A 26172-nucleotide genomic window follows, 5' to 3' on the forward strand; every position below is an offset into this window, starting at 1 on the left:
CCACGCTCTGCAGCAAGAGAAGCTGTCACTGCAATGAAAAGCCCATGCGCTGCAACTAGAGAGCAGCCCCCGCTCACAACAACTAGAGAAACACCAGTGCAGCAACAAAGATCCAGCACAGCCAAAAATAAATAAATAAATAAATATTAAAAAAATTTCAGTGGCCAAATGGTACCTTTTATGATGTGTGTAAGTATGTTGCATAAAAGTTGAAGTAAAAGTTTTATGCTATGTTATACCAAAAAAATGAAAGGAAAGGGCACAGTTTCTTTGGACAAGTGCCTGGTGATTCCTCAAAAGGGTAAACACAGAATTACCATTTGTTGTTCAGTCGCCCAGTTGTGTCTGACTCTTTGCGACCCCGTGGATTGCAGCACACCAGGCTTCCCTGTCCTTCACTAGCTTCTGGAGTCTGCTTAGACTCATGTCCATTGAGCCATCCAACCATCTCATCCTCTGTCACCCCCTTATCCTCTTGCCCACAATCTTTCCCAGCATCAGGGCCTTTTCCAATGAGTTGACTCTTTGCATCAGGTGGCCAAAGTATTGGAGCTTCATGATGTCCTTTACCACATGACCTAGCAATTCCATTCCCTGGTATATGCCCAAGAGAAATGAAGGCATTCGCTCGCATGAAAACTTGTATACAAATAGCAGCATTATCCATGTTCATAGCAGCATTATCCATCATAACCAAAAAGTGGAAACATAATATGGTCTATTCATACAATGGAATATTATTTGGCCATAAAGTAATGAAGTACTGACTCATGCTACAGCATGGATGTCCCTCAGAAATGCTACACTGAGGGAAAGCAGCCAACCACAAAAGACCACTCATTGCATCAATCTATTTATATGAAATTCCCAGGATCGAGGCACAATTGTCGTGACAGAAAGGTTTAGTGGTTATGTAGAATTGGAAAAGGGTTGGAGGGAAATAGAAAGTATAGTTAACACAATTTGGAGTTTCTTTGTGGGGTGATGAAAATGTTCTAGAATTAGATAGTAGTCATGGTTATGCAACTTTATGAATATATTAAAACCCATTAAATTGTACATGTTAAAAGCATGAACTTCATGGTATATGAATTATATCTTATTTAAAGAATAAGATTTTTAAAAACTTTAAAAAAGTAGTCTTCTGGGGAAAGTATAGCCATGACTCCAGAATCCTCGCTGGCAATTCCTTTCCTTTCTGTGACAGGAACCCAGCAGGTTGGGGTCCGCAGAACTGAGAAGCTCCTGTCTCAGGCATCACAGATTCAGGGTGCTCCCAGCAGGGAGGGGAGGCAAGGAAGGACGATGGGAGAGAGGACCTCAGGGTGTGAGGAGGGAGAAGAGGGCGCAGGCTCCCCAGCTCAGTGCCCGTCCCCTCCCATCCCCACACTCCCTGGCTCTGGGGCCCCAGTCACATTCCCCATTCCAAGAACCACCTGGTTGTGGGAGAAGCCCCCATGGGAGAAGGCAGGGAGGTCAGGGACACAGGCAGGAGCCTGGGGCAGGCAAGCCAGGGGGTTGACCTCACAGGACCCAGCATCCTGGCCTTCCCGGAAGTAGATGGAGTCAGCAGAATCCATGGAGGGCTCCTGGTCAAAGAAGTTGTAGGGTCGCAAGAAGAAGCCCACACCGTTCCCCACTGTCACCGTGTTGGGAATATCCTCTGCATGTGGGATGTGCAGGAAACCGGCTGTCACCCAGGCCACCAAGTCCTAGTGGGGGAAGAAAGAGGATCATGAGGTCGGGCACTGCTATGGACACTTCTGCCTCCCACAGTGGCCTCATACGGAAGGACTGAGCTCATCAGCCAGGAAAAATGTGAAATCATAACATTTTCTTCCTTAGTGAGTCCTACAGACCCCTGGAGGATTCTGACTTGGAAGAGAGTGAGGAGGCTCATGCTTGCTCCCTCTGCCTCCTCCCTCACCCCCACAGGCCCCCTCTCGACTCACTTGCCCAGCAATGGTCTCATTGTTGATGAAGTCACTGAAGTCCAGGGTGGGGCTCCAGGGGTCGTTCAAATTATAGATGCTGGTGCTGCTGGGCTCCCCCTCCTTCCGCTGGGTCACAGCCAGCTGGTACCTGCAGGGGGTTTGGGTTAGACCCACAAGATCATCGACCCAACCTGCTGCCTGAAGCTGCACTGAGGAGAGGACACAAAGGGGAAAGGAGCACAGAGGTCTTAGGGTGTCCAGCCTCTTTATCGTCCTCTGTCCACTTCCCACTCTCTCTCTCACAAAGTTCCTGCATGTGTTCAATATCATGTATTTCAAACATCTACTAGCCCATCGTTCAGACTTCAGGTGGGACTGTGGCTCATGCCTCCATGCACATGGGACTCTGGGCCTGCATGCAAAGGCACAGACATGGCCTGATTCCCATCTTAGGTCAATTTCAGTATCTCATGTACCTGGATTTTAGGGAGGACTCCCTCGGAGCTGTGCTCCTTTCTTCTTTTTTTCTTCCCTCCTTCAACCTTTTTTTTTTTTTGGTATTGGAGTATAGTCAATTAACAATGTTGTGATAGTCTCAGGTGGACAGCAAAGGGACTCGGTCACACATATTCATGTATCCATTCTCCCCCAAACTCCCGTCCCATTCAGGTTGCCACATAACATTGAGCAAACTTCTTTGTGCTACACAGTAGGATCTTGTTGGTTATCCATTTTATTTTTTTTTATTTTTGGCTGCACGGGTCTTTGCTGCTGTGAGCCCAGGCTTTTTCTAGTTGCAGGGAGCGAGGACTAGTCTTCGTTGTGGAGCACAGGCTCTAGGCATGAGGGCTTCAGTAGTGGCGGCTCAGAGGTCGAGTGCTGGCTCAGTAGTTGTGATGAATGGGCTCAGTTGCCCTGCAGCATGTGGGAATCTTAGCTCCCTGACCAGGGAGCAAGCCTATGTCCCCTGCATTGGCAGGTGGATTCTTAGCCACTGGACCACCAGGGAAGCCCAATTTTAAGTATAGCTGCGTGTGTATGTCGATCCCAAACTCCCCAACTATCCCTTCCCCTCACCCTTTCTTCCTGGCAACTATAAGTTTGTTCTCTAAATCTGTGAGTCTGTTTCTATTTTGTAAAGAAGTTCATTTGTATAATATTTTTTTTAGATTCGAATATAAGGGATGTCATATGATATTTCTCCTTCTCTGTCTGACTTACTTCACTCAGTATGACAATCTCTAGGTTCATTCATGTTGCTGCAAATGTCCTCCACCCTACCAATGCCCCTACCCCCATTTCATTGAGAGATAAATGACCACTGGTGGTTAAATTTCATACATTTGATGTTAGGGTGTTCTTCCAAGGTACTTAAAGAAATCTGATTCAACTAGGTTGAGCATACTCCTTAAACTATTATTTTATGTGGCTGGGTTTCAACTGACCTTCTCCTTCTGAGGAGCTGAAGCCATTACTTCGTTTAATGGCTGAGTAATATTTCATTGTGTATGTGTACCGTATGTTCTTTATCCATTCCTCTGTCGATGGACATTTAGGCTGTTTTCATGTCTTGACTGTAAAGAGTGCTGCAATGAACACATGTATACTTTTAGATCATGTTTTTCTCTGGGTATATGTCCAGGAGTGGGATTGCAGGACCGTATGGTAGTTCTATTTTTTAGTGTTTACGGAATGTCCATACTATGTTCTCCATAGTGGCTGTGCCAATTTACATTCCTGCAAGTAGTATAGGGGGTGTTCTCTTCTCACCACACCCTCTCCAGCATTTGTTTACAGACTTTTAAATAACTATTTTGACTCAATCTTTTTTTATAAGGTTTTTTTTTAATGTGGGCCATTTTTTAAAAGTCTATTGAATTTATTATAATCTTGCTTCTGCTTCATGTTTTGGCTTTTTGGCCATGAGAAATATGGAATCTTAGCTCCTTGACCAGGGATCAAACCCACAACCCCTGAACTGGAAGGTGAAGTCTTAACCCCTGGACTGCCAGGGAAGTCTCTCCTCTCCAACCTTGATTATGAGCATTTTAAACATACAGAAAACTTGAAAGAGTATAGTGAACACCCACATACCCACCTCGTAGATCCTACTGATGCCTTAAACGTTTTTTCACATTTGATTCAGTATCTATCTTTCCATTCATCCATTCATCCAGTAGGCTTCAATTTGAGCAGCCTAAGATTGTGGCTGTAGGAATGCATGTGTGTGAGAATGTGTGGTTGTGAGTGTGTACACACTCCCATGAGAGGTGGGGAACCTGGGTTCCCAGCAACACGTAGCCTTTTGTACCATCCACCTCCCCCAGTGCCTCCCTTACATCCCATCACTCACCTTGCCCAGCTGAAGGCTCTCTCCATGGAGCTGTTCTGGGGCAGCGGCCCCCCAGCAAAGCTGACTGTCTGGATGCGGTAGCCCCGAGGGTGCCCCCACTTGTTGCTCTGGTTGCTGGCCAGGTACAGGTAGCGAGGGGAGGGCCCTCCCAGGGGGAAGGCAGCCTGCTCCTCAGTCTCCAGCTGCTTCCGGGTCACCTGCAGCCTCTGTATCTGGTGTTCGGGGCTCCAGGGTACCACCGTGGGGACAAAAGCCATGTCTTCAGCCCAGACCCAGTTCTCCAGTCCTGAGGGAGTGGAGTGGGGAGAAGGGAGGAGCAAGAGTTAGTCAGGCAGCCACACTGTCCCCTCTGGAGTCTGCCTGCTCCTGGCTTCAGAGTAGGAGCCAAAGACAAGGCCAGACTGAGTGTGTCCCTTGCTCCCTCCCCTCTCCCCAGAATGTCCCTGATCCAGAGATTTGAAGAAGGTTTTCCTTCTGGACATCATCTCTGGTAATAACCCCAGATGCCCTACGACTGAGTTTCCATTGACCTTCTCCTTCTGAGGAGCTGAAGGTAGGGTAGTTTACCTGAGGTTGGAGCAGTCTATCAGGCGATGTGCAGAGTCAGGTTCTTTCTGACCTGAGGAAAAGGTCTGCATATCATATCTGAAGCTCCATCATTAGAACTGCCCTCTCATGAACATGATCACAGCAGTAGCTCAATTTACTGAACTTGGAGGAGTTCTACAGGCAGTGTGCTGAGGGCTTTACATGGATTGATGCTTTACTTATACAACAACCCATTTTATGGATGGGACAACTGAGGCTTAGATGTGCCCCGGTTTGTCACCAAGGGCACGTGGTTAGTTTCATGGTAGTGCCGGAGACCTAGGTCTCAGTCTGGTTCTATACTGACTATACATGAGTACCCAGAGGAAACCAACATCAAGTGGCCCCACCACACATGGACAGCAGACATGCAGACCAGCGGGAGGAAAGTCAGACCCCAGGCCCAACACTGCTGGAGCTTGGTGGTGTTTTCTATCGTTTTGGGTTTGGCACAGAATTAGGCACAGTATGTTGCCTACATATTTGTTTTGAATGAATTTATTGGAGTCCAGCTAGGTTCCACATTAGGAGTTAACTTAAGTGATCTGAGACCAAAGAACAGTAAACCAAAACATGCCGGAAGCTCCCTCCATACCTTCAAAAGATTAGAGAGAGCAGAGACTGATTAAGCAAAGCCTCAGTTTCCTCTTGTGAATTACTGCTCCTAGTCCACACTCCACATTGTTTGCTTACGTGTGTGTTAGTTGCTCAGTCATTTCTGACTGTTTGTGAGTCCATGGACTGTAGGTCTCCAGGCTCCTCTGTCTATGAAATTTTCCAGGCAAGAATACTGGAATGGGTAAGCATTCCCTTCTCTAGGGGATCTTCCCAACCCAGGGATCGAACCAGAGTCTCCTGCCTTGCAGGCAGATTCTTTACCATCTGAGCCACCAGTGAAGCCTTTCTACTTATAGATGATAACTACAGGCCAAGAGTTCTCTTTTCTGGTACAGCCACACAAGCAAACTCATATGGATAATACTAACAACAATAATAGCTAATAATTTTCCATGCATATCAGGCGGCATTACATGTGCTTTAAGGTTTGCCATAGAGACTTCTCAAGTGGTCCAGTGGCTAAGACTCTGAGCTCCCAATGCAGGGGGCCCAGGTTTGATCCCTGGTCAGGGAACTAGATACACATGAATCAACTAAGAACTCGCATGCAACCTGGTGCTGCCAAATAGATAAATAAATACATAAATATTTTTCAGCCTGGATGGCAGGAAGCTTGAGGGAGAATGAATACAAGTATATGTATGGCTGAGTCCCTTTGCTCTCTACCTGAAACTATCACAACACTATTAATCAGTTATTCTCCAATAAAAAGTTTTTTGTTTTTTTTTTTTTTTTTTTTAAAAGGATTTCCCTGTCCAATTCAGGGGACATGGGTTCAATTCCTAGTCTGGGAAAATTCCACATGCCTTGGGGAAACTAAGCCCATGTACCTCAACTACTGAGTCTGCACTCTAGAGTCTGTGCTCTGCTACAAGAGAAACCACCACAATGAGAAGCCTATGCACTGCAGCTAGAGAAACCCCACACACAGCAACAAAGACACAGCAAAGCCACAAATAGACAAGTACATACATTTTTTAAAAGAGAGTTGTCCTAGTTTGGATGTAGAGATAAAGAGAGACATGTGTGTCAGTTAGAATACATACATATATTTTCTAGTTAAGTCCAATAAGTGACCCTGAAAGCAATGACATCCCAGGAATAATGAGCACATCTGCTACCCAGATCTTGGTTTCTAAATACTATTCTCCAATAAAAGAAACCAGAGATTCTTGGGGAAGTGGTTGAATCAAGGGTTAGAAGAGGGGAAATACAAGATGGAATAGGAACATATTGTGGTGCCAGAGAGTAAAGAAGTGCTCAAAAAAGGAGGGAATCATGTCAGCAGGACACAGAAACCAACCTGAAGGCCCTCCCAATGACCAAAGCTGGAACAATTTAGGGAAAAAAATAAATGGTAGTAGGGGTTTCTAACCCTTAGAATAAAATACTGTGAGTTCATACAGTTATGAATAAAAATTATATATAAAAATAAAATGGAGGGACAACACTTTCTTATGGAAAATTCCAATGAATAAATGTATAAAGAAAAAGAGAAAAATGTAAATGACACAATAATAATCACTGTTGCAGGAAAAATCCACCAATAGTTGCTAATATTCGTAGGCAAGAGTTTGAGAAGAAAGAGCTTGAGAAGAAAAGAAATAGTATATTTGCACAGCATCAAAAATTTACCCCAAATATTTATTAACTGCAAGTGGAAAAACAGTAACTTTTGCAATGAGGTAGCTGGAAAATACCACCTTAACCAACTGCTTGAGTCCCCCATCACTGGTGATAAGACATAAGGACATGATGTACCCCGTGATACGATGCTCTGAGAAGGGTGTAATGTCATTCCTGTGGTTTTCTTACCCAAGAAACTCCATGAAAACAAAAACACAAGCTCAATCTAATCATGAGACAGTATCAGAGAAAACCCAATGAAAGACATTCTACAAAATGATTGACTAGTATCTTCTAAAGTGTCAGTTTCTGGGACTTCCCTGTGGTCCAGTGGTTAAGCCTTACAATGCAGGGGATGTGGGTTTGATTTCTGGTTGGGGGAATCAAAAATCCCATCTAAGATCTCATGTGCTGTGGGGCAAGGAAGCCTACGCACCACAACTACGGAGCCCTCATGTCCTAGGGTGCCTGGCACAACAAGAGAGCCTGTGGGCTGCAAAAAAGATCCTGCTTGATGCAGTGACAATCCCATGTACTGCAACTAAGACTGGATGCAGCCAAACAGATAAATAATAGGAACTGCTGCAGATTGAAGAAGACCATAAAGAGATAGGACATCTAAGCGCAATGTGGGATGCTGGTTTAGATCCTGAAACAGAGAAAGGAAATCAGTGGAAGAACTGATAACATTTTCATCAGGTCTGCTTTTTATAATATTGTAATCATGTTAATTTCCTTGGTTTGACTGTCCTGTGTTTCTGTAAGATGTTAACATTAAGGGGAGTCAATGAAGGAGGTATGGCAACTCTGTATAATGTCTGCAATTTTTCTGTAAGTCTAAAGACATGGAACAGACTGGTTCCAAATAGGAAAAGGAGTATGTCAAGGCTGTATATTGTCACCCTGCTTATTTAACTTATATGCAGAGTACATCATGAGAAATGCTGGGCTGGAAGAAGCACAAGCTGGAATCAAGATTGCCGGGAGAAATATCAATAACCTCAGATATGCAGGTGACACCACCCTTATGGCAGAAAGTGAAGAGGAACTAAAAAGCCTCTTGATGAAAGTGAAAGAGGAGAGTGAAAAAGTTGGCTTTAAGCTCACATTCAGAAAACGAAGATCATGGCATCTGGTCCCATCACCTCATGGGAAATAGATGGGGAAACAGTGGAAACAGTGTCAGACTTTATTTTTTTAGACTCCAAAATCCTGCAGATGGTGATTGCAGCCATGAAATTAAAAGACGCTTACTCCTTGGAAGGAAACTTATGACCAACCTAGATAGCATATTCAAAAGCAGAGACATCACTTTGCCAACAAAGGTCCGTCTAGTCAAGGCTATGGTTTTTCCAGTAGTCATGTATGGATGTGCGAGTTGGACTGTGAAGAAAGCTGAGTGCCAAAGAATTAATGGTTTTGAACTGTGGTGTTGGAGAAGACTCATGAGAGTCCCTTGGACTGCAAGGAGATCCAACCAGTCCATTCTGAAGGAGCTCAGTCCTGGGTGTTCTTTGGAAGGAATGATGCTAAAGCTGAAACTCCAATACTTTGGCCACCTCATGCGAAGAGTTGACTCATTGGAAAAGACTCTGATGCTGGGAGGGATTGGGGGCAGGAGGAGAAGGGGACGACAGAGGATGAGATGGCTGGATGGCATCACCAACTTGATGGACCTGAGTTTGAGTGAACTCCGGGAGTTGGTGATGGACAGGGAGGCCTGGTGTGCTGAGATTCATGGGGTCGCAAAGAGTCGGACATGACTGAACAACTGAACTGAACTGAAAGTTATTTCAGGGACTTCCCTGGTGGTCCAGTGGTTAAGAATTCATCTTCCACTGCATAGGATGCAGGTTTGAGCCCTGGTCAAGGAGCTAAAACTTGACATGCCCTGGGGCATCTAAGCCCAAGAGCCACAACTAGCTGAGCCCTCACGTTCTAGAGCCTGCTGTCCACAACAAGAGAAGCTCGTGAGCCTCAACTAGAGAAAGCCCAACCCTGTTGACGAAGAGACCATGCTCTGCAATGAAGGCCCAGCAGAGCCAAAATCAAAAAAGTTATTTCAAAAGAAAAACTGTTTTCAAATAGTCACTAATCCTCACAACAATCTTATGAGAAATGCACTGTTAAACCATTTTGCACTTGAGTAAACTGAGATACAAAGAGGATAAGTATAAAAATCTTTCTCTCAGGGTGTGGAGAAAAGGGAACCTTCTTACGTTGTTAGTAGGAATGTAAATTGGTGCAGCCACCAAGGAGAACAGTATGGAGGTGCCTCAGAAAAGTAAAGATAGAGTTGCCATGTGATCCAGAAATTCCACTTCTGGGCCTGGGAGAAAACTGTAATTCAAAAAAATACATGCACCCCAAAGTTCATAGCCACAGTATTTATGATAGCCAAGACCGAGAAGCAACCTAAGTGCAACAACCGATGATTAGATTAAGAAGATGTGAGATATACATATACACAATAGAAGTGGCTAGTGACTACCATATTGAACAGAATAAAAGAATAGAAAAAAGCATTTCCCAACAAATGCTGGAGAGGGAACCCTCCTACACTAAAACCTAAAAATTGAGTTACTATATGATCCAGCAATCCCACTCGTGGGCATATATTCAGACAAAACTATAATTTGAAAAGATACATGTACCCCTATGTTCATAGCAGCAGTATTTACAATAGTCAACACATGGAAACAACCTAACTGTCAGTGACAGGTGAATGGATAAAGATGATGTAATACATATACACCATGGAATATTACCGAGCCATAAAAAAAAAAACAAATGAGGTCAGTTGAACTGAGGTGAATGAACCTATAGCCTGTTATACAGAGTGAAGTAAACCAGAACAAGAAAACCAAATATTGTATATTAACACATATATATCAAATCTAAAAAAATGGTAGTGGTGAACCTATTTGCAGGGCAGGAATGGAGACATAAACATAGAGAACTGACTGGTGCACACAGCGAGGGAAGGAGAGGGTGGGAAGAATACAGAGTGTAGCATTGAAATACTTTGTGTAAAATAATGGGAAGTTCCTGTATAAGGCAGGGAGCTCAGCCAGGTGCTCTGGGATGACCTAGAGGGGTGGGATGGGAAAGAGTGGGAGGGAGACTCATGAGGGAGGGGATATATACATGTGTACACACACACATGCTTATGGCTGATTCACATTGTTGAACAGCAGAAACTAACACAACATTGTTAAGAAATTATCTTCCAATTAAAAAATTTCATAAATAATAAAATGCAGCACAAACTGACATATCTATGAAACAGAAACAGATTTACAACTATAGAAACAGATTTGTGGTTGCGGTGGGGGACGGATGATTGGGAGTTTGAGGTTAGCAGACATAAACTACTATATATAGAATGGATAAACAACAAAGACCTACTGCATAGCACAGAGAACTGTATTCAATATCCTGATATAAACCATAATGGAAAATAATATGAAATATATATATATATATGTATGTATAATTGAATCACTTTGCTGCATAGCAGAAATTAACACAACATAGTAAATCAACTAAACTTCAATTAAAAAAAAAAAAAAGGTTGCTCTCACATTTGCCAGGAGCTCTTCATGTAGTCCCTACTCCTCTATTATAACGTAAGCCTCCTGAGAGCAGAGATGTGGTTTCTTTTGTTAAACTGTTTTAGTGCAGTGCTTGGCACAAATATGCATTCAGTAAATATTTGTTGTTTGCATGAGTGTAATATGTTGTTATGTGAGAAATTAGAACTGAGAAAATATATGTACATTATGATCGAAAAATTTCAGTAAAAATCTATACCAGTATATCTTACCATGGGTCTTCCCAGGTGGCTCAGTAGTAAAGAACCCACCTGCCAATGCAGTAGACGTGGGTTCCATCCCTGGGTTGGGAAGACCCCCTGGAGAAGGAAATGCAACCCACTCCAGTACCCTTGCCTCCTCCCATGGACGGAGGAGCCTGGTGGGCTACTGTCCATGGGGTCGAAGAGTTGGTCACGACTGAGCAACTAAACCACCACTGTGTAGTATCCTACGTAGCACACACCATGATATATTCTAGAACTGCAGGTGCACAGTTTGAAAAAGGAAAGAATTATTTTTTTAAGCATGAGGGAATAACTATCTAAGGTTGAAAATCTCTGAGGAGTTCGATGACTTTCATATTTATTCATATACTTTTACATCTTTAATGTTTCAAAGAGATTTTTATTCTCTTTGGCCTCCCAACAAGCAGGATATTATTACCCTGACCAGGGATGGAACCCTGCCTCCTGCAGTGGAAATGTGGAGTCTTAACCACTGGACAACCAAGGAACTGGCACAATGAAAACTTTTAAATCTAGGCTTAAGACTTCAGACTCTTGTACTGGAATCGTTGCCTCTGCCAGCATGTCTTACCTCCCACATCTAGATCCACCTTGTAGTGGGCACTGTGGGTGTGGACGGTGCCCAGTGTGTTCTCCCGGACCTGGTTTCCATATCTTTGGGCAGCACCAAAGAGAAACACTGAGCTGATGTAGCCTGTGGCATGGAATTTGACTTCTATGGCCCCATTGGGGTGGAAGACCATATCCCACACATAGTCATAGTTGAGCATCGTGGACACAGACCTGAAGACCAGCACTGTCTGCACAACGCCTCCAAAATAGTGGGAATGAAAATCTGAATGGTGTCGCCTTAGGGGCAGGCCATTGTTCTCCTCAAACACACAAAAGGCGTCTCGTAGTGTTTTGGGGGCTTGGGACTCCAGAAGGAAGTGCCAGTCCATGTAGGTAGCCAGATAGGGACAGTCCAGCCCACGGCTCAGGGGCGTGGAAAAGTACCCCAAACCAAAGTTGGCGTCTGCATACCGGCCTCTCAAGGCAAAAGGAGAATTTCCACCATAGATGGCCAAGGCCTCCTGGACACTGACTTCATATGCAATTCTCTCCCCCTGGAAGCGGATGTCAAAGATCCTAGGACCACTGAAACCTCCGAGGCCAAAGGAGAAAGTCCACAATGAGGAGGACACTCGATTGCCCTGGACCCTGAAGCGGGGCCCCTGAGGATGGAACTGCAGAGGGGGAGCCAGACCTGGGGGCACCTGGGACTTCAGGGACCAGGACCCACCTGTGCCATTGTCTGGGATCACCACCACATTCACCTGGCCAGCCTCAAACTGCTCCTCCAGCTGGGCCAGACTCTCATAATAGCGACCTTGAAAGAATACCTTCTGGATGGTCCACTGGGCAGGGTCCAGAGCCTTGTGGTCTACCAGCAGCTCCAACCCCACAGGGTGCAGGAAGAACCCAGCACCAGAAATGTTGTAGTAGAGGCCAAACCAGGTGGCCCTGTCCCCTGACTGCACTCCACGGGGAGCTGAGTTCATGGTCACCAGGTTCCTTCCTCCTTGTTTGTAGGAGCAGCAGTGGTGCAGGACACCAGCAGCCTGGGGCAGCTTTCTGTCGAAGATCATCTGGTCTATGTCCAGGTACTCTCGGAGAAGCACAGGGCGTCGGTGATAAGGCAGGGGGCCGCCATGACGCTCCACGGTCACATCCCGCATGTAGGAGGGCTGGGGCAGCGGCCCCACCACCAGCTCAGTCACATTGGGCTGGGGTTGTCTGCCAAAGAAGACGATGGCCAGTGCCTCCCGGGCAGGTGGGGGGCTCCCCCTGTCCAGGTGGGCCAGGGCTGCAGCCTTGGTGGGGAGCTGAAGTTCTACTGAGAAGACACAGTTGTCTGAGGGTCGGGCCTGGGCTGCATCCACCAGGTCTGGCCCCAGCTGCTGGGTCAGGAAGCTCATCACAGTTGTCAGCTCTTCTCGGCTCAGGTCTGCAAACAGCTGACTCTGGTCAGGGTGTGTCCAGGGCTGGTCACTGGGGGATCCGGAGGGGCAGCGGGGAGGCAGGCTGGGATGACATTGCTTCCCAACTCCCTCCTCACTCCCAGCACCACCTTCCTCCCTACCCATCGCCAGAAGAGTCCACAAGGACAGAAAAATGAAGATGAACATCTCTAAAACTCCTGGTTGTCCTCAGCCTCTTCAATCGGAATGCGGAATGCAGAATTCAAGATAGACAGACAGTACCTGGGTGCTCAATGCCTCTTTCAGTCTCTGGAGGTTCCTAGCTCTGGGTGGTCCTTCTGGGTGATGGCATGATGGGTAAATTCAAGACAAGCAGCCAAGGAGAGAGGGTTGGCAGGGAGTGGAAGTTGGGTGCAGGCAATGGTCAAACCAGGCTCAGGAGGTGGGACTGAGGTAGAAACCTGGACTTTAAGTGGTCCACGTCAGCCTCTGTCTTCCTGTTCCAAATCAAACACTCAGGTTCAAGGTTGGGGCACAAAGTGGAGGAGGGCTGGGTTTGGGAGACACAGCCGGAGGGAGGAGAGGAAGATGTGACGGGAGCAGAAAGGGACCGTCCTTGGGCTTCTCTCCTCATGCAGATGCAGCTTTTCTCCTGGCTACCTGGCTGCAAGCCAAACACACCTGAGCACAACCCTCCAGCAGGATTCGCTCCTTCCCTCCTCTAGTCTGGGAAGCCTCATCACTGTATTCTGCTTCCCCATCACCAGAATCCTACAGGCACCCACAGGAGCCTGGAGAATCATCCTGAGAACATGAAGCACCAGGGAGGAGCTGGGGAACTGAAGGGCTGAGCCAGTTCAACATATTGGAGGCCCTGAGCTCCCTGAGTCACTGAAGGGAAACATTTGAGGGGTGGAACCAGTAGCAAACTAGAGGGAGTTGGGAGCTGCAGTGTAAGAAAGACCCTCTCTCTGTCCCACGAGCAGGACTGATGGATCATCACAGGTCAGGGTCCCTGGAACCCTGGCTGTGAACTTGCACCCTGGGCCAAGTTATAAATGCATCCAGCTGTCACGGGCCCTCTCTCCCGACTGAGGTCTTTCTCCCTGTTCTTCAGAACCTAGCTTCTCTCCAGCTCACAGACACATCATCTCCATCCACTGTTGACCCAGCAGTGAACCTGGGCTTGAAGCAGGACAGAAAGGAGCAGAAGCTTCTGTGCTGCATGTGCCCCCTGGGTGTGACTCCCTCAGGTCAGAAGCTGAGCAGCATCTGAAATCTATTTCCTGTCCTTCACCTCCCAGCCCTGCCTGGGCTTCCAGCAGGTAGAAGTCACCCCTCCCCATTGTTTCTCATTCCCCGTCTTTGAAGAGAGACAGCAAAAGAGAAATTGACTGAGGTTTTAACATTTTTCTTGTACATGTACAGACAAGAGGAGGCAAAGGGATCACCAGAGGCCACACCCATTTTTCTGGGTTCAAACACTTGAGAAAATTGAGCCCCCAAGCCCATGTCTCAACTCACTTTAGCTTTCCCTATCCTACCCCTTCCTAAAACACAAGTTAGTTTAAAGAACAGAGTCAAATTTTGTTGGGCCCATTTATTATTTGAATAATAATAAATGAATATTAATACAGTCATATGGTTCAAAATTCAAAATTTTCAGAAGGGTTTATACTACTAAACCTCCCATCGCTTCCCATCTGAGTCCCCACCTCCTGGTTCCTCTCCACAGCAGCAACCAGTGTTACCCATGTCTTCTGAATACACATTTCTAAGATGTGAAAAATATGTATTTATGTGATGCTTCCCTGTAGAACACAAGTAGAGGTGTCCTATACACACTTCTGTGCTTTTTCTTGTTCACTGGATTATGATTCCCTATAAAGAGATATAATTACTTTTACAGCTGCATAGTATTGCTTTTTAAGAGTGTATCAGAATTTATTTAATCAGTCTTCTAGGGACACAAGTTCTACTGCTTCCCATCTCTGGTTATTTGCAGAGACAGCCCAAATCCAGTCTGCCACCACCCAGCTGTCCATAGGAACAGCCTGTGTGGAGGCTCCACCCCCTGAAACCCTGGCTTATTTGCATGCTTGCATATGATTGAACAGCACCTGGCCCCATGGTTCGAGTGCCTGGTCTTCCTGTTTTGCCTGCCCCACCTCCCTTGTTGGTTAACCCTGGTACCGAGGGCACTGGTCACACATACACCTGACACAAAATGACCACTCTTCATTAGCACTGCACCCACAAAGCTATCTAAAGTGCTACCTAGAGCTGCTGCTGTCTCCATGACCAGCCTCTGCCAGAGAATGCAAGATCCAAGGCAGATCTATACAAATGGGCAGAAAGAACTGTGAAGAGACTCTCTGCCCCGGGACTGGGGGAAGGTAAAGCTCCCAGACACAGGGAGCCAGATGGGGACTGTCCTCTCAAGCTAGATGTCCCTTGCATTTTGAGACTTCCACAGGCCTGGAGCCAGGAGAGGAGACCAGAGTGGAGAAATGAGAACTGGGGAAAATCTGCTCAGAGCAGAAAGGGAAATCCCAGAAAATAAGAACAGGTAAGAAAGAACAGGAGGTCTGGCTCAGTCCCTTGTGGGGTCCCTGGGTCCTGGTACGCACAAGGTTTTGTTTGAGCCCTCCGAATGTCTCTGGCGGGTATGGGGTTTGATTCTAAATGTGATTTCACCCCTCCTACCATCTCATTGGAAGGACTGATGCTGAAGCTGAAACTCCACTATTTAGTCAACTGATGTGAAGAACTGACTCATTGGAAAAGACCCTGATGCTGGGAAAGATTGAAGGCAGGAGGAGAAGGGGATGACAGAGGATGAGATGGTTGGATGGCATCACTGACTCAATGGACATGAGTTTGAGCAGGCTCTGGGAGTTGGTGATGGACAGGGAGGCCTAGCGTGCTGCTGTCCATGGTGTCTCAAGGAGTCGACATGACTGAGGGACTGAACTGAACTGAACTGAAGAACAGGAGGGGGTTAAACAAGAAGGAAGAGAGAGAGAAAAAGAGGACTAGAATGAGAGGAAAGATGGGCCAAAGAGCTCCTTCCAGCTGGACTCCTGGATTCACCTGGCAGGAACCCTGCCCGGGGCGCCTAGACGGCCATCCCCATAGAGAGCCCCCATCCTCCCCCCAAAGTGAGGACTGGGGAGTCTCAAGAGAGATCTGACATGGCCTAAAATGATTTGAGAAACCCAGAGGCAAAATAAGTAGAAAACAAACAAAAAAAATTGCAGAAGTTAAGTTTTCTTGAAAGGTTTAATCATCACTCTAGACTCCCAGTTGGCCATTCCTTTTCTCTCTGCGATAGAAATGCAGCAGGTCTGGAGTCAACAGAGTTGAGAAGCCCATGGGTCAGGCAGCACAGGCTATGGATACTCCCAGCAGGGTTGAGGAGGCAAGGGCAGAAGATGGGAGAGGGAGGACCCTGGGGTGGGAGCTGGGAGAAACTCAGTGCCCAGCCCCTCCCCTCTCCACTCTCCCTTGTCTTTGGGTCCTAGACACATTCCTCACCCCAAGGACCAGCTAGTACTCAGGGAAGCCCCCGTGGGAGAAGACAGGGAGGTCAGGGGCACAGGTAGCAGCCTGGGGCAGGCAAGCCAGGGGGTTGACCTCACAGGACCCAGCATCCTGGCCTTCCCGGAAGTAGATGGAGTCAGCAGAATCCATGGAGGGCTCCTGGTCAAAGAAGTTGTAGGGTCGCAAGAGGAAGCCCACACCGTTCCCCACCGTCACCGTGTTGGGAATATCCTCTGCATGTGGGATGTGCAGGAAACCGGCTGTCGCCCAGGCCACCAAGTCCTAGTGGGGCAGAAACAGAGTCATGACTCCTGGCACTGCTAAGGACACTTGCCTCCCCCAGGATTCACTTTGGGAGCCCAGCTTCAAACAAGAGAGTTTGAAGTCTTTAACGTTTTTCCTACTAGCCCAGAAATCAAAGCATAAAGAATCAATTTCACATTGGGAGCAATACCAGAACCCCTTGCCAGCCTACAGTCTCCATCTCTGACTTTCCCTGTCACATCGCCATCAGTCTATACATCAGAGGGGAATAATGCAACCTACAGGTTACTTCAGCACCTCCCCTGACTCTGGGGCTATTCCCAAACTAACTGAGAGAAGGAGAATGGAAGAGGGAAGATGAGGCACTGAGAGGCAAAAAAGGCTGACATTTAGAAATTAATCTTTAGTGTGAAGCCAAAAACAGAGATGTTGATATAAGCGATGTTATCTTCCGTGGTCACTTGAGCCCTCCTGAATCCTGCAGCCCTTAAAGGACTCAGTCCACAGAGCTGAGACTGAGACTGAGACTGAGACTGAGAGGGCTGCTACCTCTTGAGGGTCTGCAGATGAACTCCCAGCTTAGGAAGTTTCCCTCCACAGGTAAGGAGCAGATCCACAAGACCACAGAAGCAGGAGTCAGCTCAGCCTTTCAGCTGATCACCGGTTTTCAGGCCCCCCTGCCAAGGGAAGGTGGGGCTGATCTCTGTGCCCCCCACCCCTCCCTCTTCTCCCACAGTTAGCTAACCTTTCCAGCAATGGTCTCATTGTTGATGAAGTCAGAGAAGTCCACGGTGGGAGTCCAGGGGTCATTCTGATTGAAGATGCTAGAGCTGCTGGGCTCTGTCTCCTTCCTCTGGGTCACGGCCAGCTGGTACCTAGAGATGCTCTGGTCAGGTGTCCATGGTCACTCTCTCATGTCCTGCTGCCTGATCATCATGGAAGGGAGCCGATCCCATGGACCTCAGGTTTCCTCTCTCATCTACAGTCACTCAATGTCACCCTGGAAGTTGTCAGTAGCTCAACATCTTTCCACGTCTACCTGTTGATCCCTTGCAATTTAACAGCATGACCCAACCAAAACAGAAAAGAGTTTTCCCACCTGGGCTCTAGCATTCCCAGGGGGCTGTGTATCCACTGTTGGCCTTTTGATACCCAAGAAATAAGTTTTGTACTCTTAGCTCACCTGGTGTAGAATTTGAACTGGATTTCCGATTGCCCCTCCCAACACGCTCTTCTCATCTCATCCACCCCCCTCCAACAACACACCCCACCCACCTCCCCCAGCTGAAGGCTCTCTCCATGGGGCTGTTCTGGGGCATCGGCCCCCCAGCAAAGCTGACGGTCTGGATCCGATAGCCGCGAGGGTGCCCCCACTTGTTGCTCTGGTTGCTGGCCAGGTACAGGTAGCGAGGGGAGGCCTCTCCCAGGGGGAAGGCAGCCTGCTCCTCGGTCTCCAGCTGCTTCCGGGTCACCTGCAGCCTCTGTATCTGGTGCTCAGGGCTCCAGGGTATCGCCGCAGGGACAAAAGCCATATCCTCAGCCCAGACCCAGTTTTCCAGTCCTGGGGGTAGGGGGCAGTGCAAAGGGGGAGAGGAGGAGGGAGGCCTGGTCAGGCAGCTGCCCTGCCCCTCTGGACTCTGCCTGCACCTGGCTTCAGAGTGGGGGCCAAAGAGAAGACCAGACTGAGTGTGTCCCCTGCTTCCCTCCCCTCTCACCCAAAGATGCCTCCAATCTTTCAGCCCTCTCTACTGGAATCGTTGCCTCCCCTAGGGTGTCTTACCTCCCACATCCAGATCCACCTTGTAGTGGGCACTGTGGGTGTGGACGGGGCCCAGCGTGTGTTCCCCAACCTGGTTTCCGTATCTTTGGGCAGCACCAAAGAGGAACGCTGAGCTGATGTAGCCCGTGGCATGCAATTTGACTTCTATGGCCCCATTGGGGTAGAAGACCATATCCCACACATAGTCATAGTTGAGCATCGTGGACACAGACCTGAAGACCAGCACTGCCTGCGCAACGCCCCCAAAATAGTGGGAAAGAAAATCTGAGTGGTGTCGCCTCAGGGGCAGGCCCTTGTTCTGCTCAAACACACAAAAGGCATCATGTAGTGTCTTGGGGGCTTGGGACTCCACAACGAAGTGCCAATCCATGTAGGTGGCCAGGTAAGGGCAGTCTACCCCACGAATCAGGGGTGTGGCAAAGTAACCCATGCCAAAGCCACTATCCATATAGCGCGTGAGCATTGCTGCTGGGGTATTCCCACCATAGACAGCGCCAGCCTCTTGCAGGCTGATCTCATAAGCCAGCCGTTCTCCCTGGAATCGAACGTCAAAGATCCTAGGACCACTGAAAGCTCCGAGGCCAAAGGAGAAAGTCCACAATGAGGAGGCCACTTGATTGCCCTGGACACTGAAGCGGGGGCCCTGAGGATGGAACTGCAGAGGGGGAGTTGGACCCGGAGGCACCTGGGACTTCAGGGACCAGAACCCACCTGTGCCATCGTCTGGGATCACCACCACATTCACCCGGCCAGCCTCAAACTGCTCCTCTAGCTGGGCCAGACTCTCATAGTAGTGACCTTGAAAGAACACCTTCTGGACGGTCCAATTGGCAGGGTCCAGAGCCTTATGGTCTACCAGAAGCTCCAACCCCACGGGATGCAGGTAAGGCCCACCCTTTGTGATGTTATAGTAGATGCCAAACCAAGTGGACCTATCACCTGATTGTAATCCACGGGGAGCTGAATTCATGGTCAAAAGTTTCTGTTCTCCTTGTTTGTAGGAGCAGCAGTGGTGGAGGACACCAGCAGCCTGGGGCAGCTCTCTGTCGAAGATCATCTGGTCTATGTCCAGGTACTCTCGGAGAAGCACAGGGCGTCGGTAATAGGGCAGGGGGCCGCCATGACGCTCCACGGTCACATCCCGCATGTAGGAGGGCTGGGGCAGAGGCCCCACCACCAGCTCAGTCACATTGGGCTGGGGTTGTCCGCCAAAGAAGACGATGGCCAGTGCCTCCCGGGCAGGTGGGGGGCTCCGCCTGTCCAGGTGGGCCAGGGCTGCAGCCTTGGGGGGCAGCTGCAGCTCTACCGAGAAGACACAGTTGTCTGAGGGTCGGGCCTGGGCTGCATCCACCAGGTCTGGCCCCAGCTGCTGAGTCAGGAAGCTCATCACAGTTGTCAGCTCTTCTGGGCTCAGGTCTGCAAACAGCTGGTTCTGGTCAGGGTGTGTCCAGGGCTGGTCACTAGGGGATCCGGAGGGGCAGCGGGGAGGCAGGCTGGGATGACATTGCTTCCCAACTCCCTCCTCACTCCCAGCACCACCTTCCTCCCTGCCCATCACCAGAAGAGTCCACAAGGACAGAAAAATAAAGATGAACATTGCTAAAACTTCCAACTCTTCAGGCTCTTGAATCAGAATGCAACATGCAAAATAGACACACGGACAGACAGAACGGGTTGCACGATGCCTCCTTAGTGTCTGGAAGTTCCTGGCTCTGGGTGGTGCTTCTGGAAAATGGCATGATGGGTACATTCAAGACAAGCAGCCAAGGGCAGAGGGTTGGCAGGGAGTGGAGGCTGGGGTGGGGGCAGTGGTTAACTCAGTTCGGGAAATAGGGCTGAGTTTCAAATTTGCAATTTAACTGGCCCACATCATTTTAACTGGCCCTCTGTCTTCTTGTTCCAAATCAAACACTCAGGTTCAAGGTTGGGGCACAAAGTGGGTGAGGGCTGGGTTTGTGAGACACAGCTGGAGGGAGGAGAGAAAGATGTGATGGGGCAGAAAGGGACTGTCCTTGGGCTCTTCCTTCCTGCTCCAGGCCCAAATTTTCTCCTGGCTACCTGGCTGTAAGCAAAACACGCCTGAGCACAACCCTCCAGCAGGATTCGCTCCTTCCTTCCTCTAGTCTGGGAAGCCTTCATCATGTCCTCTGCTCCCCCATCACCAGAATCCTACAGGCACCCACAGGAGCCTGCAAAGTCGTGCTGAGAACACATGCAGAGGAACTAGGGGACTAATGTCTGAGCCAGTTCAACAGCGTGGAGGCCCTGTGCTCCCTGAGTCACTGGAGGGGAGCATGCAGTGGGGGGAGGAGTCATAGTGTAAGAGAGACCCCCTCCTTACCCCATGAGCAGGCCTGATGGACCATCACAGGTCACGGTGCCTGGAACCCTGGCTGTGAACTTAACCTAGGTATCCACAACCCTCATCCCCAGGAAACCCTTTTCCAGAATATTGTAGAAGCAGAGAGCAAAGCCCTCTTCTGTTGTCAGGCAGGTGATGTGGGGGAGATACCATCTTCTGTGCAGCCAGGTCCTGACAGGACCAGAAGAAACTGAGGGTTCCAATGATGGGCCATGCTTCCCTGGTGACCGGGGGAGAATCCTTTCCAACATGCACACCTCCAAGACCACTTCCCCCGAAAGGCACCTTAGATGACCTTGTAGTTCGCCTGGAGGAGAATGGACAGTACATTCCAGCCAAAAGGATCAGAACGTGCAAAGGTACAGACTTGAAACAGTCTGGGCATGGGTCAGAAATGGCCAAGGTCAGCGTACTGGATGTGAGGTGGTACAGGAGTTGGTGGGACAGCAAAAGAGATCAGGTCAGGAAGCCTTGTGCAGTGTGTGAGTCTTAAGCAAAGTAGGCATTGCAGAAAGACAGAAATCTGGGAACATGTGAAACCAGGGAAATCAACCCCACAAAGGTCAGGTTCTCCAGATACCAGCTGCTTCTGCAACCAGCTCTATTTTGATATGCAAATCCACATATGGGTCATTTTGTTATCAACCTGGGTCCTGGACTCTTACATCAATAGAACTGATAAGAGGCTGGTGAAGTAAATCAAGTGAGAGTTAACTGGTACTCAAGGTGCAGCAGGAAGGAGCAAGAACAAAACACAGGTTCCCTGCTTGCCCTCTGTGGACTGGTTCCTTCAGTGGAGTAAGAGTGGGGGCAGATCCGCAGAGTGGGCCCCAGGGCTGGCTTAGGTGGTCTGCCCAACTGCTCGTGGTCCTGTATGCAGAGAGAGTGCCCAATACACTGCTTTTGCTTTTGGCAGCTCAGAAGTGGCAGTACACCTGTGCTCTCCTTGTATCTTATGGTTCATGATCGCCCCAACTGCTGGTCCATGCCGGTATGTTTAACGCCTTACAGTTTCCCTGTATTCTGCTGCTTGAGGAGACATTTGTCCATGCGCCAGTGCAAGCACCCCAGTCAAGGGTCTTCAGCCCCAGTCTCTGAAATCGAAACGGTTCATGCAGACTTTGTACTAAGAGGAGCAGAATCTAAGGGCATATCCATCCCTGGCCACAAGGCCAGCCTCTCCAGGCCAAGAACTTCATTTTAGATCCTTTTGTAAGCGATGGCCTCTTCTCCTGGGTAAGAACACATCATCAAGAGGATGGATAATGCTTTCCCTGTGCTTGGTAAAAGTAGTCCCAACCAGTGTGACCAAGCACAGGTCAAGAACAGCCACTCTGCTGGGGTATCCTAGGTCTCCTAGGGAAGGTGGGTAATGCTCAGGGAGCGGGAGGGAGAGATTCTGCCTGACCTGCTGGAGGAACTGATATAGAAGAAGGTGCCCCCTGCCCACCTCCTCTAAGTGTCCTGCTGATACATCGCTTCCTCTGATGTCCTTTCATCGTAGGCTTCACAATCATCGTGTCAGCCAGCCTAAAGGAAAAAAGGAGTCTCATTTGGAGAATTACTAGAAGACACGACCTGTTGCCCCCACTGGGTCTTATTTCCCTTTGGACAAACTTGACCCCAGCCTCTGTGAATATGCTCAAGGTGAGTTGTCCTGGGAGCCAGAGCCCATCTCCAGCCCCCAGATCTGGGCTCCAGGTAGCAGAGCCTGAGCTGAGCTTCTGCTCAGAGGCCTGGTCCAGCAGTGGAAGGACATGCAGGTCACTACACTCTGATCTGCAATCTGGGGACACAGCTCTGACTGTGGTTCTGAGCAGGGCTTGGTTGTGGGACAGACAGAGACTGTGACACTGGATGGGAGGCAAAGGGCCAGACTGAGGCCAGTGACCTGGAGGACAAGAGGAAGGGAGGGTCTGAGCAATGTGGTGGGCGGAGTTGACAGGACTTGGTGTCTGATTGGCTGGGTGCGTGGGTGAAAAGGGCACAGTGATTTAGGTGACACAAGACACAGTTTCCATTCGGGGACTTGGTAATATATGGACTTTTCTTTTTTTGGTCCCACACTGCAAGTTGTAGGACCCTAGTTCCCCAACCATGCGTGGACCCCATGATGGTTGCAGCAGAAGGGAGGGGCCCTAACCCCTGGACCACCAAGGAATTTCCTCTAACCAGTGACCTAGGCGGAGAAGGCAATGGCACCCCACTCCAGTACTCTTGCCTGGAAAATCCCATGGATGGAGGAGCCTGGTGGGCTACAGTCCATGGGGTGACTGAGAGTCGGACACAACTGAGCGCCTTCACTTTCACTTTTCACTCGTATGCATTGGAGAAGGAAATGGCAACCCACTTCAGTGTTCTTGCCTTGAGAATCCCAGGGACAGGGGAGCCTGGTGGGCTGCTGTCTATGGGGTCGCACAGAGTCGGACACGACTGAAGCAACTTAGCAGCAGCAGCAGCAGCAGCAGTGACCTGAGTGGGTGAGGGCTTTCCTCATCAGAAGGACCTACAAGAAGAACAGCAATGTTAAGGGGGAAACCAATATGTTTGAGGTTGAGGTGCTCCTGGGAAGCCCCAGCACAGATGTCCAGAAAAAGAACCATTGTGTCTATGGGTTTCTGGGGATGGGAGAACAGCTTCTAGGCTAGAAATTGAGATTTAGGTCGAACAACAAGTAGTAATCATTAAAGACAGGAGAGCCTGCGATCACCCAGGGAGGACTGTACAGAGCGGAGAGAGGAGGGCCGGGACAAAGGCCAGAAAACGCCCAGGTGGAGGGCTGAGCGGGCTGGTTGGCAGAGCAGAAGCAAAGGAGCCAGCACAGGAACCAGAGAAGAAGCTGGCATGCCCTCGGAGGGGTCAGAATGTGAGGAGGTCACAACAGGCAAGAGTTTTCCATAGGGACTAGTCAGAGGGGACCAATGCCACCCAGAGGTCCAGAAAGTAGTGGCTGGAAGGGCCTGTGGCTTCTGCATCAGCAGAGGGAGGGGAATGGGATGAGGAGGGACTCAGGGGGAGGGGAAGCTGACCCTGGAAAGGGAGAGCTCTCCTTGGAGGATGGTGCCTGGAAGGAACAGACCCAGGGAAGACACCCCCCAGGAGAGGCAGGGCCCTGGATTCAACTTAGTGAGATGAGTCAAGAGCCAATTAAAAGGGAAATATTTAAGTTCAGAGAGAGGAGTGGATAACTGAGAGAGAACCTTCTGGAGGGGTCCAGGAGCGGTGGGTTTCCCTTAAAACAGGTGAAGAGTCTGTAGAGATAATGAACTCATTTTCACTGCCAAATCCAGTCAAAGATGCTGTCTGGGAGAGCCAAGAAACCTTTTTTTTTGTTGTTAGGTATTTAATTTTCTCCCATCCCACCATGCTCTGTATAAAGTTAACAAGGATCATCTAAGCAATTATCTAAGGAATTTGACTTGAATGGCCCCACTGGAGTGAAAGATCACATCCCACACATAGTCATAGTTGAACAAGGTCAACACAGATCTGAAGACCAGCACTGTCTCCACAAGGATCCCCAAAATAGTGAGAAAACACATCTGAGTGGTGTCACCTTAGGGGCAGGCCCTTGTTCTGCTCAAACACGCAAAGGGCATCGTGTAGGGTCCTGGGGGCTTGGGACTCCAGAAGGAAGTGCCAGTCCACATAGGTGGCCAGATAGGGGCAGTCAACCCCGCAGGTCAGGGGCGTGGTGAACTTGCCCATGCCAAAGTCTCGATCCGTGTAGCGGCTCACCATTGCAACTGGGGTATTCCCACCATAGACACCAGGACCTCTTGCAGGCTGATCTCATAAGCTAGCCGTTCTCCCTGGAATCGAATGTCAAATATCCTAGGACCACTGAAAGCTCCGAGGCCAAAGGAGAAAGTCCACAATGAGAAGGACACTCGATTTCCCTGGACCCTGAAGCGGGGCCCCTGAGGATGGAACTGCAGAGGGGGAGCCAGACCTGGGGGCACCTGGGACTTCAGGGACCAGGACCCACCTGTGCCATTGTTTGGGATCACCACCACATTCACCTGGCCAGCCTCAAACTGCTCCTCCAGCTGGGCCAGACTCTCATAGTAGTGGCCTTGAAAGAACACCTCTGGATGGTCCACTGGGCAGGGTCCAGAGCCTTGTGATCTAACAGCAGCTCCAACCCCATAGGGTGCAGGTAGATCCCAGATCCTGAAATGTTGTAGTAGAGGCCAAACCACGTGGCCCTGTCCCCTGACTGGATGCTGCGGGGAGCTGTGGTCAAGATGACCAGGTTCCTTCCTCCTTGTTTGTAGGAGCAGCAGTGGTGGAGGACACCAGCAGCCTGGGGCAGCTCTCTGTCAAAGATCAACTGGTCTATGTCCAGGTACTCTCGGGTAAGAAAGGGACGTCGGTAATAGGGCAGGGGGCCCCCATGATGCTCCACGGTCACATCCCGCATGTAGGAGGGCTGGGGCAGAGGCCCCACCACCAGCTCAGTCACATTGGGCTGGGGTTGTCCGCCAAAGAAGACGATGGCCAGTGCCTCCCGGGCAGGTGGGGGGCTCCCCCTGTCCAGGTGGGCCAGGGCTGCAGCCTTGGGGGGCAGCTGCAGCTCTACCGAGAAGACACAGTTGTCTGAGGGTCGGGCCTGGGCTGCATCCACCAGGTCTGGCCCCAGCTGCTGAGTCAGGAAGCTCATCACAGTTGTCAGCTCTTCTCGGCTCAGGTCTGCAAACAGCTGGCTCTGGTCAGGGTGTGTCCAGGGCTGGTCACTGGGGGATCCGGAGGGGCAGCGGGGAGGCAGGCTGGGATGACATTGCTTCCCAACTCCCTCCTCACTCCCAACACCACCTTCTTCCCTGCCCATCACCAGAAGAGTCCACAAGGGCAGAAAAATGAAGATGAACATCACTAAAGCTCTGGCTGTCTTCAGGCTCTTGATTTGGAGTGCAGCACGCATGATGGACAGACCGACAGAACTGGGTGCACAGTGCCTCCTTCAGTGTCTGTAGATTCCTGTCTTTAACTTGTGCTTCGGGTCAACGTGTTATTATACACTAAGGAAAAGCAGCCGAGGAGAGAGGGTTGGCAGTGGTTGGAGGTTGGGGCGGGGCAGTGATCAGGCCAGGCTCAGAAGATGCAGCTGAGGTTATAACCTGAATTTTAAGTGGCCCGTGTCAGCCTCTGTCCTCCTGTTTCAAATCAAACACTCAGCTTCCCTGTTGGGGAACAAAATGGGGGAGGCATGGGTGTGGGAGACACAGCTGGAGGGAGGAAGTGGTAGAAGTGATGTGTCCCGGGGCTCTTTTTCCACTCTCTCGATGGAACCTTGCTCCTT

General features: G+C 49.3%; 2 protein-coding genes and 1 pseudogene across 2 annotated transcripts; all 3 read right to left on the bottom strand.

Annotated features, from left to right (window-relative positions):
• Positions 1 to 1150: 1150 nt before the first annotated feature.
• On the bottom strand, positions 1151 to 13128 carry LOC129651199 (primary amine oxidase, liver isozyme-like). The gene is made up of 4 exons (XM_055579899.1): positions 11532 to 13128; positions 4288 to 4573; positions 1953 to 2082; positions 1151 to 1712 (listed from the first exon to the last, which is right to left on the bottom strand). Exons 1-4 carry the CDS (start codon positions 13126 to 13128, stop codon positions 1362 to 1364), a joined length of 2364 nt encoding a protein of 787 aa, XP_055435874.1. The 3' UTR covers positions 1151 to 1361.
• Positions 13129 to 16470: 3342 nt separating this feature from the next.
• LOC129651200 (primary amine oxidase, liver isozyme) lies at positions 16471 to 20105 on the bottom strand. The gene is made up of 4 exons (XM_055579901.1): positions 18509 to 20105; positions 18004 to 18289; positions 17474 to 17603; positions 16471 to 16746 (listed from the first exon to the last, which is right to left on the bottom strand). The coding sequence occupies exons 1-4, from the start codon at positions 20103 to 20105 to the stop codon at positions 16471 to 16473; spliced, it is 2289 nt and encodes a 762-aa protein (XP_055435876.1).
• Positions 20106 to 24271: 4166 nt separating this feature from the next.
• On the bottom strand, positions 24272 to 25870 carry LOC129650801 (primary amine oxidase, lung isozyme-like; annotated as a pseudogene).
• Positions 25871 to 26172: the final 302 nt, after the last annotated feature.

This window comes from Bubalus kerabau, chromosome 4 (genome assembly GCF_029407905.1).
Source record: "Bubalus kerabau isolate K-KA32 ecotype Philippines breed swamp buffalo chromosome 4, PCC_UOA_SB_1v2, whole genome shotgun sequence".
NCBI classification, from domain to species: domain Eukaryota; kingdom Metazoa; phylum Chordata; class Mammalia; order Artiodactyla; family Bovidae; genus Bubalus; species Bubalus kerabau.